The sequence below is a fragment of the Pogoniulus pusillus genome, chromosome 6, assembly GCF_015220805.1.
Source record: "Pogoniulus pusillus isolate bPogPus1 chromosome 6, bPogPus1.pri, whole genome shotgun sequence".
In the NCBI taxonomy this organism is placed as follows: Eukaryota; Metazoa; Chordata; class Aves; order Piciformes; family Lybiidae; genus Pogoniulus; species Pogoniulus pusillus.
Window position 1 is genome coordinate 22,570,781 of NC_087269.1, and position 15,089 is coordinate 22,585,869.

Here is a 15,089-nt window from a genome sequence, read left to right on the forward strand (position 1 = left end):
AAAAGGCCTAATTTGTACGTGTAACATAATGACCTTTCAAGATTAAATGTTGAAAAAGAGAAAGCTGTTTATGAGACTCTCTCAAAAAGTGTTCACACTAAACCCAGAAGATGCCTGCTTTTTTTTCTAAGAGAAATAGCCCTGGTCCCACCCATTTGTCTTCTTACTAAAGAGGCCAGTCATCTTCACAATTCAACAGATAACAATTTTTCCATTTCACATCTGGAATTTAACAAGCTTTGAAAGAAGACTGTTGTTTAGCATTATAAATAATCTTGGGTAATAAAGCCGTGTGTCTTGCCATTACACTAATTATAGGTAGCCTCTGTGAACTACACTGGTCTTCCCTGGTTGGCCCACCAGGTGGCAACAAGTTTCTTGACAGCACAAGTTCCTGCTTCAAAGTAAGGCCCCACAAACCTTCATCAAGCACATTTTGTATTTTTGCTTTTCAGTTTCACTAAAATACATTTACACTTCTCAGAACAGTCAGAACTGCCAGCCCACTTCTGCGTACTCCTCCCTGCTGGTGCCCTACACATTAACAGCACCACAGCTGATGGTGTCATCCAGCAATCAGGGCCCATTCCTTGGGACCCACGTGGAATCCACTGAGCTCAGTGCAGGGCATGGGCATTGACTGCCTCAACTCAAGCAAGGAACCAGACATGCCTCCCACAGTTTTTGCTACCTGTTTCTTTTGGCTTGCAGCTATTTCCAAGCCCTCTCCCCTCCCTACACATGAACAGACTAAGGAGACACTATTCCCCCTCCCCCTCTTTAAAACGCGGAAAGCGTAAAATGAGTAATGCAAACTACTTACAGTTTTCTAGGAGGGAGGATGTAATTTCTTCTCCCAAACAACACAAGAATTAGAGACAGCTCCAGACTCCACCTTTCAGAAACAGGGTAGCAAAAAATGAGTACCTCCTTTTCAACCAAAACCCACAGACACAATCCTGTCACCTAACTGTTTTGCCTAAGGAGCAACAGGAGACACACAGCATGACGATCAGGTCAACTGCTCGAGTTTTCCATTACTGCAGATCTGCCTTCATATCTAGTGAAACCTATGACAGACAATGGATGCTGCAGGGCAATCCTCAAGGAAGCTAAACAGAGACATCAGAATCCTCAAGGATGTAAGAACTGCAGCTGGGCACTAACTGCCATAGTATCATAAACGATTCTCTCCACTTACAGTTAAGTCTTTCCAGACAAATACTGAATATGTATTTTCTCCACATACACAATTTCAGCTAGTCAGAATACTAATCACAACTAAGATCCAAATACCAAATCATGAACAATATAATCGTCTGAGCTTGTAATGTTCATCACATAAAACTTCAGTTATACTTCCTAACACAAGTTCTGTTATGACATCACAGGCAGACCACACAGCTTTCAAGTATGAGGGTGCTTAAAAAAAACATAACCCAAACTTACCATTTTTAACTTGCTCTTCTGCACTCAAAACTTTGAGAAGCGTTTCCAATTAGAATGCATCTGCAATAAAGTAAAACCAAACATGAACTTCATCAGCAACAGCATGTTGCTATTTTTCTTTTAGCTTGTCATCCTGTTCATCAGCTTGTCTTTATTCTGAAGAGACAAGACTAAATCAACTATCTGTACTGACTGCCAAACAGTCCTCCCCCTCTGCCCGGAAAGCAGCCCTGACACACTTCACCGATCTTGAATGTTTAGTTTATCACACAAAATGCTACTAATAGCCTTTCTAGAATCAACTAATTCTGCTCATACAAGCTCATCCAAACCAACAATGGATGTCCGGTTTAGCAGAATGAAAATATATAAATGTTCTATTTAAAAGAGAACTCGAGGGAAGGACAAAAAGAGTTAAATAGCATTTAAGTTCCACTAGTTTTCTACAAAATAAATCTCATGTTTTACGTTATTTTTGCAGTACCTTAAATTTCTAAGAACAATTTTTAAGGTCAGACTAGATCTAGGTATGCCAAATAAAACCAATGCACAATCATAGGAGCCACAGCCCATGCACAAAATTTATTGTGTGCTATTGTTCTTGAATAGTTCAGAACATGCAAAAAAATTTCCAATGTGGGGGTATGTACAGATTGTATTATGTGGCAAACAAATAAAACCCCCCAAAACCAACCAACCAAAAAAAATCCTCACAGCCACAACCCCCCGAAAAAACTCAACACCACAAACAAACCAACAAAAAAACACCAGCCAACCAAAAAAAGAAAAAAACAACCAAAAAAACCCCACACCCAAAACAAAGGGAGATGAACTTTAGTGACAGAAGTTTCAAGTTGTGTTCCAGGGGATGAGAAGGACACGTAGCAAATGTCAAAATATATAACAAAGTACAGTGGCAATCAGTCCAGTCCAGTCCATTATTTGTGAACAAATTAGCACAGGGCTTCAATTTTTATTTTAACCAAGCAGTCCTGTAGATACCAAAGTACATGCAGTCTTGAGTTTACACTTTCACTAATGTCTTAGCAGTTGTACAGAGCAATTGCTTGCGTGCCACTTTGCCTAAACAAAAAGTATGCCTGATACACTTTTCAGTCTCCTTTGCAGTTTAAAAAATAATAAAAAGCTTGCAGCTATGCAGCCCAGTGATTATTAGCTAGTTATGCAACCGTAATACTCACAATAAACTAAAAGTACCCATAACATCTAGGTAACCTATAGATGTACATCATAGGTCTATATATTAAATATTTGCAAAATGAAAACACATGCATACACAAAATACAATGCCAAGCTTTACAGACTTGATATGATCAAAATGTACTTAAACAATGTACAAAGTTCAATTAAAAGTACCTTAAAATTAACATTTCCATATTTTTTTTTACTTTTAAAATTAGTATATATATTTATTTTTTTTAAATTCAAGGTGAGGAAGAGTCTTGAAAAAGCTGGGCAAAAAAAATTTCTAAATTAAATATTTTTTTCCTTTTTTTTTTCTTTTTAAAATCTGTGTTCAAGTAATAAACATTCCTACATAGAAATCTTCTGATAAGCTGTAACTAAAAAATACAGTGAATACAATAGAATTAGCAACATCTAAGGAGTAAACCTGAGGTCAGCATTTTATAGAATGACCAACTGAGATAGGATTTTTTGGCATTTTTTTCTGCCTATTTAAAATACAGTTTTTGCAGCCTCAGATATTTAAGACCATTCTAATCTATCGTTTTAAAGACATTTCATGAAACTGATGTCCATTAATAAATAGTTCTTAGGGTTGTATTTGAAAATCTGATTTTAAAAAACAACAAACAAACAAACAAACTACCTCTACTGAAAGAAAAATCCCATTTGTAAACTTAAAAGTGTTGACAATGATTAGCATAATGCTAGCCTAGATGTGCTTTAGGGGTAACAACCCAATTCTTTCCCCAGATCTCTTCTGAAGCTTCAGCAGTCAGTGATGGAATATTCATGTAAGTGAGGCACGGTCCCAGAAGGGTGGGTCACCATGTAAAGAGAGGGACTGTTGTCTCAAAAGCATGATGGTCTTTCTTCAGTGGGATCAAGTCAGGTGGTTGTCCACCTCATTACGTAGTCACTTCAAATGATCCCCCTGGCTATTTCATCTGTTGTCACATCAAAAAGCAGTAATCTAGGAATTCTCAGGCAAGACATAAGTGAGTAAACTGGAAGCTGACGTGGTCACTGTGCATTGTTGTTGCCAGTTCCATTGTTTCCATTGGCATTTGTTGTGTTTATAGTATTAATACCATCTTGCTGAAGAGCATCTTTTCTTGGTGGCATTCTCTCATTGATCCTATCCAAACCTTTTGCTTCTTCAAAACTGCAGATTTTATGTTGCGGAGAGAATCCTCGTATTGCTTAACAAAATGCAAATTCGATATGTCAGTAATGGAAAAGTAAGTTGAAAGCATTTATTTTTTCTAACAAATGATGTTTAAAAACAGGTAAGAAATCAGCCAACGAAACATGGCCCTGCATCTGCATTAGTAAAAGCTTCTCTAACCTGCGTTCCTGAAACGTTCAACAGCAATCATGATTTCAGTTTCTAATAAAAAGAATAAATTATGGCGAATATTCTGCAAGTAGAAATCAAGGGGTTTAAGCCCACTTGATTGCTTCTGTGTGTGCCCAGCTATCAACATCAACTGCTTTTGCTGCCCAGTGCATCAGGCTTATATCTAACATCCCCCTTCTCTTCAGTAGAATGTCAGCAAGATTGAAGCAGCGCAGCAAGTGCAGTGGAGGCAAAGCAGCAAAGGGCTACAGAAGTCATCACAGATTTACATCCTGCAGAAGCATCGACGGCCTGATCCCACAGTTTTCATGCAGGCAAAACTGCAGGATGTGGTTCACGTTCCGTGCTAGTCACGTGAATGATGGAAATGAACACAACCACAATCACTGAGTTAGCACTGTGGTTAAACAATGGTGTCATTTAAATACACAGGTATTTAAAATAAGCATAGAAAAAAGGTATTATTTTGCTACAGATTATTTTAATGAATGAGGTCTGTAGGTGAATTTACACCTGAAAATGATTGACCACATAATACTGAAGTCTTTGGGATGAAATAATTATTTGGAGATTTAAGTACAGCTTTCCACTCACAACAACGGGACCTCTTCCACGTGTGTGTGAGAACAGAATATGGCACTTGTTTATATTTTTGGAGATCTGACTTCCTTAATTAAAAAACAAAGAGTACAGTCATTAAATGATGCTTTGCGCCCAAAACTGAAACACCCCAGAAGTAGCTCCCTCAACTGTTATGCTGTTTGTCATTCACTTCATTGAATACTAAGGAAGAGGAAACTAACAATCTTAAGTTGAATACTCTGACCATCTAATAATTTTATGGCATTTTGCACAATACCATTAAGAATGGATATATATACACAACTTATTTCAAAAGAAGCACTGATAATCAAAGGAATTTAATATGCCTCATTGTGGCAGGCTGTATATACTGGAAACAAATTTGGTCAACAAATTATATTAAAAATCTATAGAAAAAAACCCACTGCATTCATACTTCTTGCACTACCAACTAGATGTGTTACTGCAAGTGTTAAAAATATATATTCAAAGCTGTTAAAATAGATTTAATGAAAAAAGGCATGCATAATCAACCCTCCTTCCACACAGAACCACCCCCCACAATCAAACAAAACCTTACAGTTGAATGTAGAACACCAAACCACTAAACACTACCATTTTAAAAGACTTTAAGACAACACCACGTACTGCAACATGCTATTGTGCAAAACCTACTGCATATTTTGTAAAAACAAATAAAAAGAGACAAAAAAAACCACCCCAGAATTTTCCTTAAAATATTAATCATCATCCTAAAGTCAGAAATGAATGTTACATGTAAAAGGAATGAATCAATGCAGTTGATTCATCTCTGCTTGTGCAAGTTGAAAGTAAAACACACCCACACAGAGTATTTTTGAATTCCCTCCCAGACACCACAGATCTCTGCCAATGGCAAAGAATCTGATCATACCTTTTTCAGCCTCAATTGCCTCTACAGTGGCTGTACAGAAGTGAGCAGATGCATGCAAAATGAATGAGAAAGATGAAGAGTGTAATATCGCATAGCAGAAAAGGCAATGATCATTTTAATATAGTATGCTACGCCAGATTAGATTACAATTAGGTAAAATTACAATTAAGGTTGGGGGGACGTGAGGAAGAGTGTTATTAATCTAGAGTGAAACTTCTCCTAACTTTAGTCTTACACAATTTAACAACTAAGTGTATATCAAAGCAACGCTAATTATCTGATGTTGTTAACTAAACATTTCCATATGCTTTTTGGTTTGAGTTTTGTTTTTTTTTTTTTTGTTGTTTTGGTATTTTTTTAAGACCACAACAAAAAGTTTCAACTGATGTTAAAGTTGTGGTATGGTTTCAAAAACATACTAAAAAAATATATGAGAGTACTATTTCTGGAGCTTTAAATGCATTAGCGGGCTTCATTAAATTATCAGGAAGGATGCTACAAAAATAATGCTAACAGTGTTCTAATAATTAGGATTTATTTTTCCCTTCATGTTTAGCTCCCTGAAGTTTAGCTAGTACTTCATTTTTAATCTGTATTTGAAGCTAAAATGGGTATCTCTGAGAACTGAACTTGGAAATCCAAACTAGAAGACAATCTAGCAAGTCATATTTATAAGGGTTTGTAAACTGTTCTGTTAAATCAACAAAAAAATATCTACAGCAGGAAGTGGTCCAGATTTAACATAGTCTTGGTAGGTGAAATAATGTGAGTATGAAAAAAAAAAATCTAGCTTATTAGTTTTTTGTTGAGTTATATAACACCACCACCCACTGTAATTTCTTAGGTGTATGACCTTTCTCAATTTACTTTAGCTCTGGAAGTGAAAGTTTTAACATAAGGTTATCAGGATATCAAAATAATTTTATATTAGGGCAGAGTTGCTAAAGAAACCACTTTATAACTGACCTCAACTATAGCTAAGTTTCAATAATGGTAACAATTTTATACCACCCCGAATACATGCCATGCTTCTAATACCATCATTTCCAAACTACTAACAAAAAATAGCATACACAGTGATAAATCTGCTTGTGTAGTGTTTGATATTTTTTGTTAACAAAAATCATAAGACTATTCAAGCAAATGTTGGGGAAACTAGACTTTTAGGAAAGGATGCCATTAGATCAGAACAATTCTTTGAAGTGAATTCAGTTTATTACTTCTCAAGAAAGAGAAAGCAGGCACATTTAAGCTGCCTACACTATATTGTTATGTATCAATTGCCTACACTATGCCTTAACGTCACAGTTGCATAAAATTATGATTTCCACTGAAATACTCTTAAAAAAAATTCAGATACTTGCATTAAGTGTTATTATAACAATGTGACACTTTAAAGGGTGATGCAGCATTTTCACTTTTACATACTGCACATTGCAGGCTACCAAACAACAAGGGAAAAATCTCCTGCACTTAAATTTACAGAGACAAGGGAATCTCAGAAATACATCAAAAAGTCACCTGAATGGATGATCATTTATGTTAAGGGAAAGAAACTTTCTCAAATTGTAAAAATAAATTAGTTTAAGAATTATTTTAGAAAGTCACCAAAGGCATACTTTCATACTATAAAAAATTCACCGTACAAATACAAAACCACCTTTCCACCATTTCCTGTTACCTGTGAAGTCTTTGTTTTCAATCTTTTCCTGAAAAGATCATGAATACTGATTTATCTCTGCAAATTATGCAGCTTGGTCATATAAATAAATTTCAAAGTTTACTCCTACTTCATTCTACTTATAGAACTATTCCAGAAAGACCTTGGAATATACATTACAATTAAGAAAAGGTAATTTTCAACTTGACATAAAAGAACAAACTGACTGGAAAATACAAGCAGTTGGAAAAAAAATAAAACAAACCGTGAAGACTTAATTTGGAAAACAATTTTGTTGGATTCTCGTTTGCATCTAAAAGTATATTCTTTATAAACTCTGAATTAATTAATTAAACTCCAAGGAATGTATCAAACTAACACAAACAGGCAATCCTGAACATTTTGCTCAGCAAATTCTCAACTTGAGATCAAGTTTTAAGCAACAAGTTTCAATGGCATAACCATCTCAAATTCCAGCTCTCCCTCTGCTTTATATTGGGGACAAGGTATGGAATTTTTTGCCAGCTTTCAACATAAAAAGTATCTTACTGCCCCTCTTAACTAAAGCAAGAATTGCAATGGAAGATAGGAACTATTTGGGTAGTTTAACTGCTTTACATGGAAGTACTTAAAATTTTTTAATTTAGGCTTGCGTTTAGTATTACTTTGTATGTTTACTTTCTTCTTTCTAAACTGATGTTGACTCAATTTGGACATAATTTTGTTGGATTCAGTTCACAACATCACTAGGAAGTGATACCTCAAAGAATAGTATTTATTATGGTTTTTCATCTACTATAATGCAAGCAACATAAACAATAAAAATAGTAACTCTACACTAAAAAATAAAGTAAAATAGAAACATACAAAGGCTACAATTCCCAAGGTCTGTTTTCAGCCTAGTACATTGAAGCTAAAAAAAACCCCATGATTTCCCCCTCAAAAAATATATCCATATATTCCTGGAAAAACAAAAATACTGACTTCTTCCATAGGATATATTTTTGTACTTTCCCCCCAAACTGTCTTTCTTAACTGACTTGTCTTTGTTTAACTCTTCAACTACAGTGAGAATTTGTATTTCACCTTCAGACTGCTCCAGTTTACAGTAAGAACCTGTGCAAGCCTAAAGCAGTTGTACAAAACTAATGTATTTGAGTGTCCAACTCTTCGCCATCAGTGCCAGCAAGGCCCATCCACTCCTCTGAGAGTGACCAGTACCTCACAAGAGATAGCTGGTGGGTGGGACACAGCAATTCCTGGAACAGCAGTGATGCTTGTCAAAATACAGGATAAAATATGATACTGATATTAATATTATCAGTTATAATAGGCATATATGCTAAAACTGCATCTGTATCACCTTAAAGGTGACTCATATACATACATATATATATATATACACATACATACATGCATATGCGCATATATATATTTGCCCTGATGCAAAATTCAGCCCAGCTCTCTAGAGAAATGGAGATATACACTCCAATTTCTTACAGATTTAATAGCAACCAGCATGACTAGACCTTTTCCTCAAAATGCCATTGTAAAACACTCATAAGACTGAAATGTGGAAAACCCATGATGTAACTGGCCAGTTTTGTGCATTTTCAAGCAAGCAAAAGGATACAGTAAAAAAATATCTAAAGCTAATATAACATTCTTTTATTTTCTCAAACCTAGTCTAATTTGTATTACTGGTAGTATATGTATCAATACAGGATAATATACTTGAAATTGTAGTTAAATATTTGTAGTAGAAATTCTACTGTACTATCCAACACTGCCTTTTTGCCAAGAATGTAATTTCACTGATAGTATAACAGTTTAGAAAAGCATAATTTAGGTTTTGTAGTATTTTTTGTTTACTTCTAGCTTTGCAATTAGGTATAGTAATTTGAAAACTGTTATTTGAGACTGAAGCTAAAAAATTCCTTTCAGCAAAAATTTAAGGAGAACTAACAGTTGGTATGAGTAACTTTGAGCAGTCAACATGACTAAACCAATTAAGGCATATTAAGAATATTGCCATTTAAAGTTCCAGTCATAAAAAAACTCCACACCCACAAAAATCCAACATGCATTTTGCATACTTTCCAAAAGTCCCACATTTTCAGAAATGGAAGAAAGTCATAGGTTTTTACGTTAAAAAAATTTTCTAGTCAGTTTGATCCTCTCCAGTATTTGTAATGCAATATGGATAAAAATCTGTTAAATGAGCGTGAGAGGGATGCAGACTAATTTTTTAAAAATCACAATTATCTTATTAAACAATGAAAATCAAAATTAGAACATATGTTTTTGGAATAGTTGGATGGATTAGAAACACACACCATTTCTTGTTACAGACATTCACAAAACAATCACATACACACACTGGACATATAAACTTACTTGCAGACATTATATGTCCACTGAAAAATGACTTAAGATGTGACATTCATGTTTCAGAGCTATTAAAAACCAGCTTTGATAGTTTAATAGAAAATGTAGTGAAAGGCTTGAAAAATACTACACAGAAATTTTTTTAAGTATATAAACAGCCTAAAATCACAAAATGAGAAAAGCAGCTACTCTTGTAAAACAGATTGTGTATATCACAATCTTAAAGTAGCTATATAATTCAATGGTCCCATACAACAGTTTTATACTTTCTAGTAAAGCCTGAAGATGGCCAAAAAATGGCTTTGAACAATTTAAGAGTGCTGCTGAAACAAAGTCCAGTTTCAGGCTGGTGTGCTTTAGTTATCTGCCATTGTGAACAGAAATCTGGACTTCATTCTTTTAATTCATTTGATACAATCTCATAGCATTGTCCCTAGACCTAGTGAATCATTTATGGGCCTTCTGAAAAATATGATCCAATGATTCAACAAACTAAAAAAAAAGAAGAAAAACCTTTTACAAAATATTCAAAGAGCCAGATTACAGGTGTATTTTGTATAGAGTTCTTTTTATTTTCATGCAAAAAAAAATGCACACTTAATTACACCCTTTTATTTTGATTTATTTACAGCTTTTAAATCCAATCCCATTATTCTCAGCTGATTTTGTAACAATTACTGAATATTTTCCAAATACATTATTGTTCAAAATGCACAGACAACGTGCAGCAGCAAATGCGGCAAACCTCAAAACCAAGGTGCCACAACATTGCTTCTACATCAAGAGACAGACAAGCGTCTGGGATAGTGGTTTAATTTTAACACTTATACAGACATACATCTATACCTAGAGAGAGACAGACAGATCTAAGAAAGCAGCTACATCTGCAGAGGAAGGAAACAGCATGTTACAAGGACAATTCAGGGAGGTCAATTATACATAGAACATTTGACAAACAACATAGAGAACAAACTTTGGCATTAATTACCAGGGTACAAAACATAGCATGTTTCAGTCTATCAATGGAGTGTAGTATGGAACTCTCTGCAGCCTGTAGCTGTTTGTTCATATTAATAACCACAAGTACTTGACACTGTCAATGAAAATACTAACACATCTATAATAAAAGCACTTTAACGGAAAGCAGACAAGTAATGATGCAAAATTACATTGCCATTTTTGTATCTGAAATGATTGATGCCTCAACACTGGATCTATAAGGTCACCCTATTTCAGGCATTTGCGCCACCTTAAAAACTGTAAACCAAGGAAGCTCAATGTCTGAGGAATGTGGCCTGACACCGCTGATTTGCCTTTTGTTTTATACCCTGGTTAAGTATCCATTTCACATTGCCTGATTAACACATAACACTATGCTTGTATCAGCCGCTAAGACAAGAACTGAAAAGCATAAGAAATTCCCTGCATGCATTATGTGTAGTGTTAGCAAAAGAGTGAGATGTGCCCCAGTCCATCTGAGGCACAGCAAGTTGCATAACATCATTACCACTTTGCAGCGTCTGTCGTCCTCCAGCCAACACTCCACTAGGTAACATTCCAGTGGGAGTCAAACCCTTGAGTGTCAGCACACTTTCACTCTCCTCCCTGGTGTGAAAAACAAAAACCAAACAGTAGCAAAAACTTAAACATTCACTCCTAATAACCTGTAGTAAAGTAAAATAAGAGACGGCGATGGGGGGGAGTCTATTTCTGCTGTGCTTTATGCACTGTAAAAACTTAATATAAATTTAAATTCAAACAACTAGAATGGGGGAAATATTTCTATTTCATGTCAGTTTTCCCTTTGCCTAGGAGTTATAAATGCTGATCACTTCTGAACCAAATTCTGAGCAACTCTTCTCGGGCTCATTAACTTTGAAATTAGCACTGATGCCTCATGAGGTACTGAACATATCTCAGTGCTATGAAACAAGCCATAATTCTGTTCAAAGGATCTATGTTTCAGGAAATACCTATTTGAATAGTTCTGGTCTATGGAAAACTGTATATTTTGGGCAAATGTGAACATGAGATCTCTAGATGTAGACAGGTACAAGAAAAAGGTACTTTTTAAAAGCTGAAAACAAAACAAAACAAAACAAAACCCTGAAATAAAAAAGCCCTGTCAAATTCCTGATAGGCCATAAATTTTCTAGAACAGTCCTGGCCTCCTCCATTACATCCATTATCTCAACCTCTCTATTTTGTTATTCACAGAATCATAGCATCAGTCAGGGTTGAAAGGAATCACAAGCATCATCTAGTTCCAGCCCCACCTGCCATGGGCAGGAACACCCTACCCTAGATCAGGCTGGCCAAAGTCTCATCCAACCTGGCCTTAAACACCTCCAGGGATGGGGCCTCAACCACTTCCCTGGGCAACCCATTCCAGGGACTCACCACTCTCATGATGAAGACCTTCCTCCTCACTTCCAGTCTGAATTTCCCCCCCTCCCGCTTTGCTCATTTCCCTGAATCCTGTCACTTCCTGATATCCTAAAAAGTCCCTCACCAGCTTTTTTTAGGCCCCCTTAAGATACTTAAAGGCACAATAAGGTCACCTCGGAGCCTCCTCTTCTCCAGACTGAACAGTCCCTTACTCTTTCAGTCTGTCCTCATGGCAGAGGTGCTCCAGCCCTCTGATCATCCTCGTGGCCCTTCTCTGGACATGCTCCAGCACGTCCACATCCTTCTTGTAACGGGGGCTCCAGGACAGGATGCAGTACTCCAAGTGGGGTCTCACCAGAGCGGAGTAGAGGGTGAGAATCACCTCCCTCCATTCTGTTTTTAACACTCGGTTACGGCCAGACAAAGAACTGTAAACTAAAGATCACGTTCTCCAATTTCTTGAAACATCTCAAAAATAGCTAAAAGTCTTCTTTAATCAAAAATACCAACATCATTCGAGTGCATTAATATGCCAAACAAGACTACGATGCACAACGATGTCCCTGAAAAATGTGTGGCATCCATGATCCTTGAGCAAAGATGTCTTCCTGATACACATAAGAGGGGTTTTAGGAAGGCAGAAGTCATGCAATTACCTGAGAACAGAGAAGACTCTTGCCATCTTGCCAATTGCACGAATCTTGTTTCTGATAATTTCTTTCCGTGCGGCAGCTGTACCTACTTTCAATGGAATAAGTAAGAGTCTCAAGCTCATGAGTATTTACAGCATTACCACTTTAAAATGCACAGAAATCAACACAACTTTTAAGTTCAGTACTCTTCATAGGAGGCCAGCAGCCAAACACTTAAGAGCAAAGTTATAAAATTATGGCTACAGAATGCCATCCAACTCACCATCACCTCTGTGTTCACTAAACACCTGCCAAAAATTTTAAGATGCTCACAGTGATTTCCTAAAGCTAACAAGCATCTAAATTACTGCCATTACAGCGTAGTAAGTATAACTCATTTGCCAAATTATTCACTGACATCTGTGTGTATCAAGATGTAGGCATGTAGGCCAATACAGAACCCAAAGAGATGCTGAAGTCATTAAAAAAAAAAAAAGAATTGCTGCTAATTTTCACATGGCTGTATGAGAGAAGAAGAACAGTCTGTTTGATTGTTTTTATGTCAGTTCCCCAGAACATGCATCCACAAAAAAAGCAACCACAAAATTAAAGGCAAAAGAACTGTAGTGTTACTTCCCTTACTACCTATGCCTATATTCCATATCAGCTAAGGCTTGCACCATTTGCAGAAATTACAAATACCAAAGATCTGGAGTAGAGACAGCATTCCACAGAGACACCATTTTCAACGGATATAAGACAAAATTCTGAATGGAGCCTTGCAATTTGGAAGGTGAGCCACCCTTGTTTACCCTAGCATAAAACCAGAATCTCCTTTCTCAAACTCTCCACAGCAACAGGTATTGCTGGTTTGTTTCAATGTTTACAAGTCATCCATTCCCTTATCTTCTCATCCTTTTGCTGACAGTAAGGGCAGATGAGGAGATACCAAAACTAAAATCCTAACTTCTCCTCAGCCACTGGGGAAGGAGAGAAGAGTTTTGAGTCATACTCTGAATTCAACCACAGGGGACTAAAAATGAACAAACTCAGACAGCTCTGCTAGGTATTCCAGATCTTCCATTGTTCTTCAACCCTAGGACAAAGATACTCATTAAAAAATTGCCACTCTTCAAGAAGGTAGAAGATCACAGAAATGAGCAGGGGGAAATCTCATATCCACAAATTTGCCTTCTCACATTCCTAACAGGAAGTTGTGGAAGAAGCCTTTTTTCATGCCTGTTCATTAGTATTTAGCTTACACACTAGAGTACTCAGACTAGACAGAATCACTCTCCTAGAACCACAGCTAAAAGAATGTAAAGCCTTCCCACTCTGAATACCAAACCAAATAAAACAAAAAAGATAAGACATATAAGGGCAAACAGGAACAATGGAATCACACAAGAAGGAAGAAGTGTAACAGTGACAAATTAAAAAGGGAAAGAGACAATCTTTGCATGAACACAATGAAAGAATCTTGAAGTATGACAAATATCTGCCAATCAATTTAAACAAAATAAAAAAGCCAGGAACTAGACAGTAAAGTTTTTTGAGACAAGGGAACAACTTTAATGAGCTGAATCCACCAAATTAAAACCCAAACAATAACAACAAAACCCAACAAAAACAAGCAAACAAAAAACCCAAACAACAACCACAGCCTAAACCTCAAAGACAGAGGGTCCAGAAAATATTTTTCATAGGATAGGCTGAAACATTCCATTTTTACTGAAAATAATGTATGTTTAACTTTTCAGAATATTTTCTTCGTCTCTTTAAACACTATTAAATAACTGCACGATGATCTGGGAAGAGAAGGGGACTCTATCACAGTTTTTAAAGAAGGCTAAGGCTAAATGAGGGACCACCAGTCTCTCCCTACTCACATATTTGAGGGCTGAGCTCATGCTAAGCTGTAACATGCAGGCTGAAAAGATTTCAGGCAGTGCTAGTGCCCCTATCTCTGTGTTTATCTGGTTTTAAGGGGTTGGTTTTGTTTGTTGGGTTTTGGGTTTTTTTTGGTAAACATGATCCTTCATTGCCCCAGCCATCCAAAGGCAACACAGCCAAGCCAAAAGGCCAAACATTATTACTACAGTCTGCAGCACTGCACTAATGTGGTCAGTGAATCCCGGTTAGTTGAGAGAAGACAGTAAGGTGGCATTTGCTTGCAGAAGAATGTCCTGACTGCACCCTAAATTCACGGAAAAATGACAAGTCTGCCAATCCTCATTACCAAATGCCTGCAGAAGAAACAAACTCTAAAACACTCCTACTACTGTGCTTCATAAATTCACATAACCTTTGGAACTATGTCTAGAATGTAATAATGTATTCCCAAGTATTTAAAATCTTCAGGGAATAGAAACACAGAACTAGACAGGGTCACGGTGTAATTGTCAACCCTGGAGGCATTTAAAAAATCCATGTAGGTGTGGCATTTAGTGACATGGTTTAGTGGTGGACTTGGCATTATCAGGTTAAGAGTTGGAACTCAGTGATCTTGGA

At 36.5% G+C, this 15,089-nt stretch overlaps 1 protein-coding gene across 6 annotated transcripts in view; it reads right to left on the reverse strand.

Annotated features, from left to right (window-relative positions):
* The window catches only part of PPP3CB (protein phosphatase 3 catalytic subunit beta), a 60,612-nt gene that overhangs the window by 7,080 nt on the left and 38,443 nt on the right, over window positions 1-15,089 (reverse strand). Inside the window, exons 11-14 of one of the 6 annotated variants that reach the window (XR_010302565.1) lie at window positions 12,603-12,687; window positions 11,066-11,163; window positions 1,450-1,509; window positions 824-895 (exon numbers count right to left, since the gene is read on the reverse strand). Coding sequence is in view for 5 of the 6 variants with exons in the window: in XM_064144896.1 (XP_064000966.1) it covers window positions 3,679-3,857; window positions 5,511-5,540; window positions 11,066-11,163; window positions 12,603-12,687 (392 nt within the window). In the remaining variant the exon portion in view is untranslated. Of the gene's footprint in view, window positions 1-823; window positions 896-1,449; window positions 1,510-2,005; window positions 3,858-5,510; window positions 5,541-10,105; window positions 10,443-11,065; window positions 11,164-12,602; window positions 12,688-15,089 lie in introns of those variants that run through there. The other 5 variants (XM_064144897.1, XM_064144896.1, XM_064144899.1 and 2 more) reach the window with 5 other exon arrangements.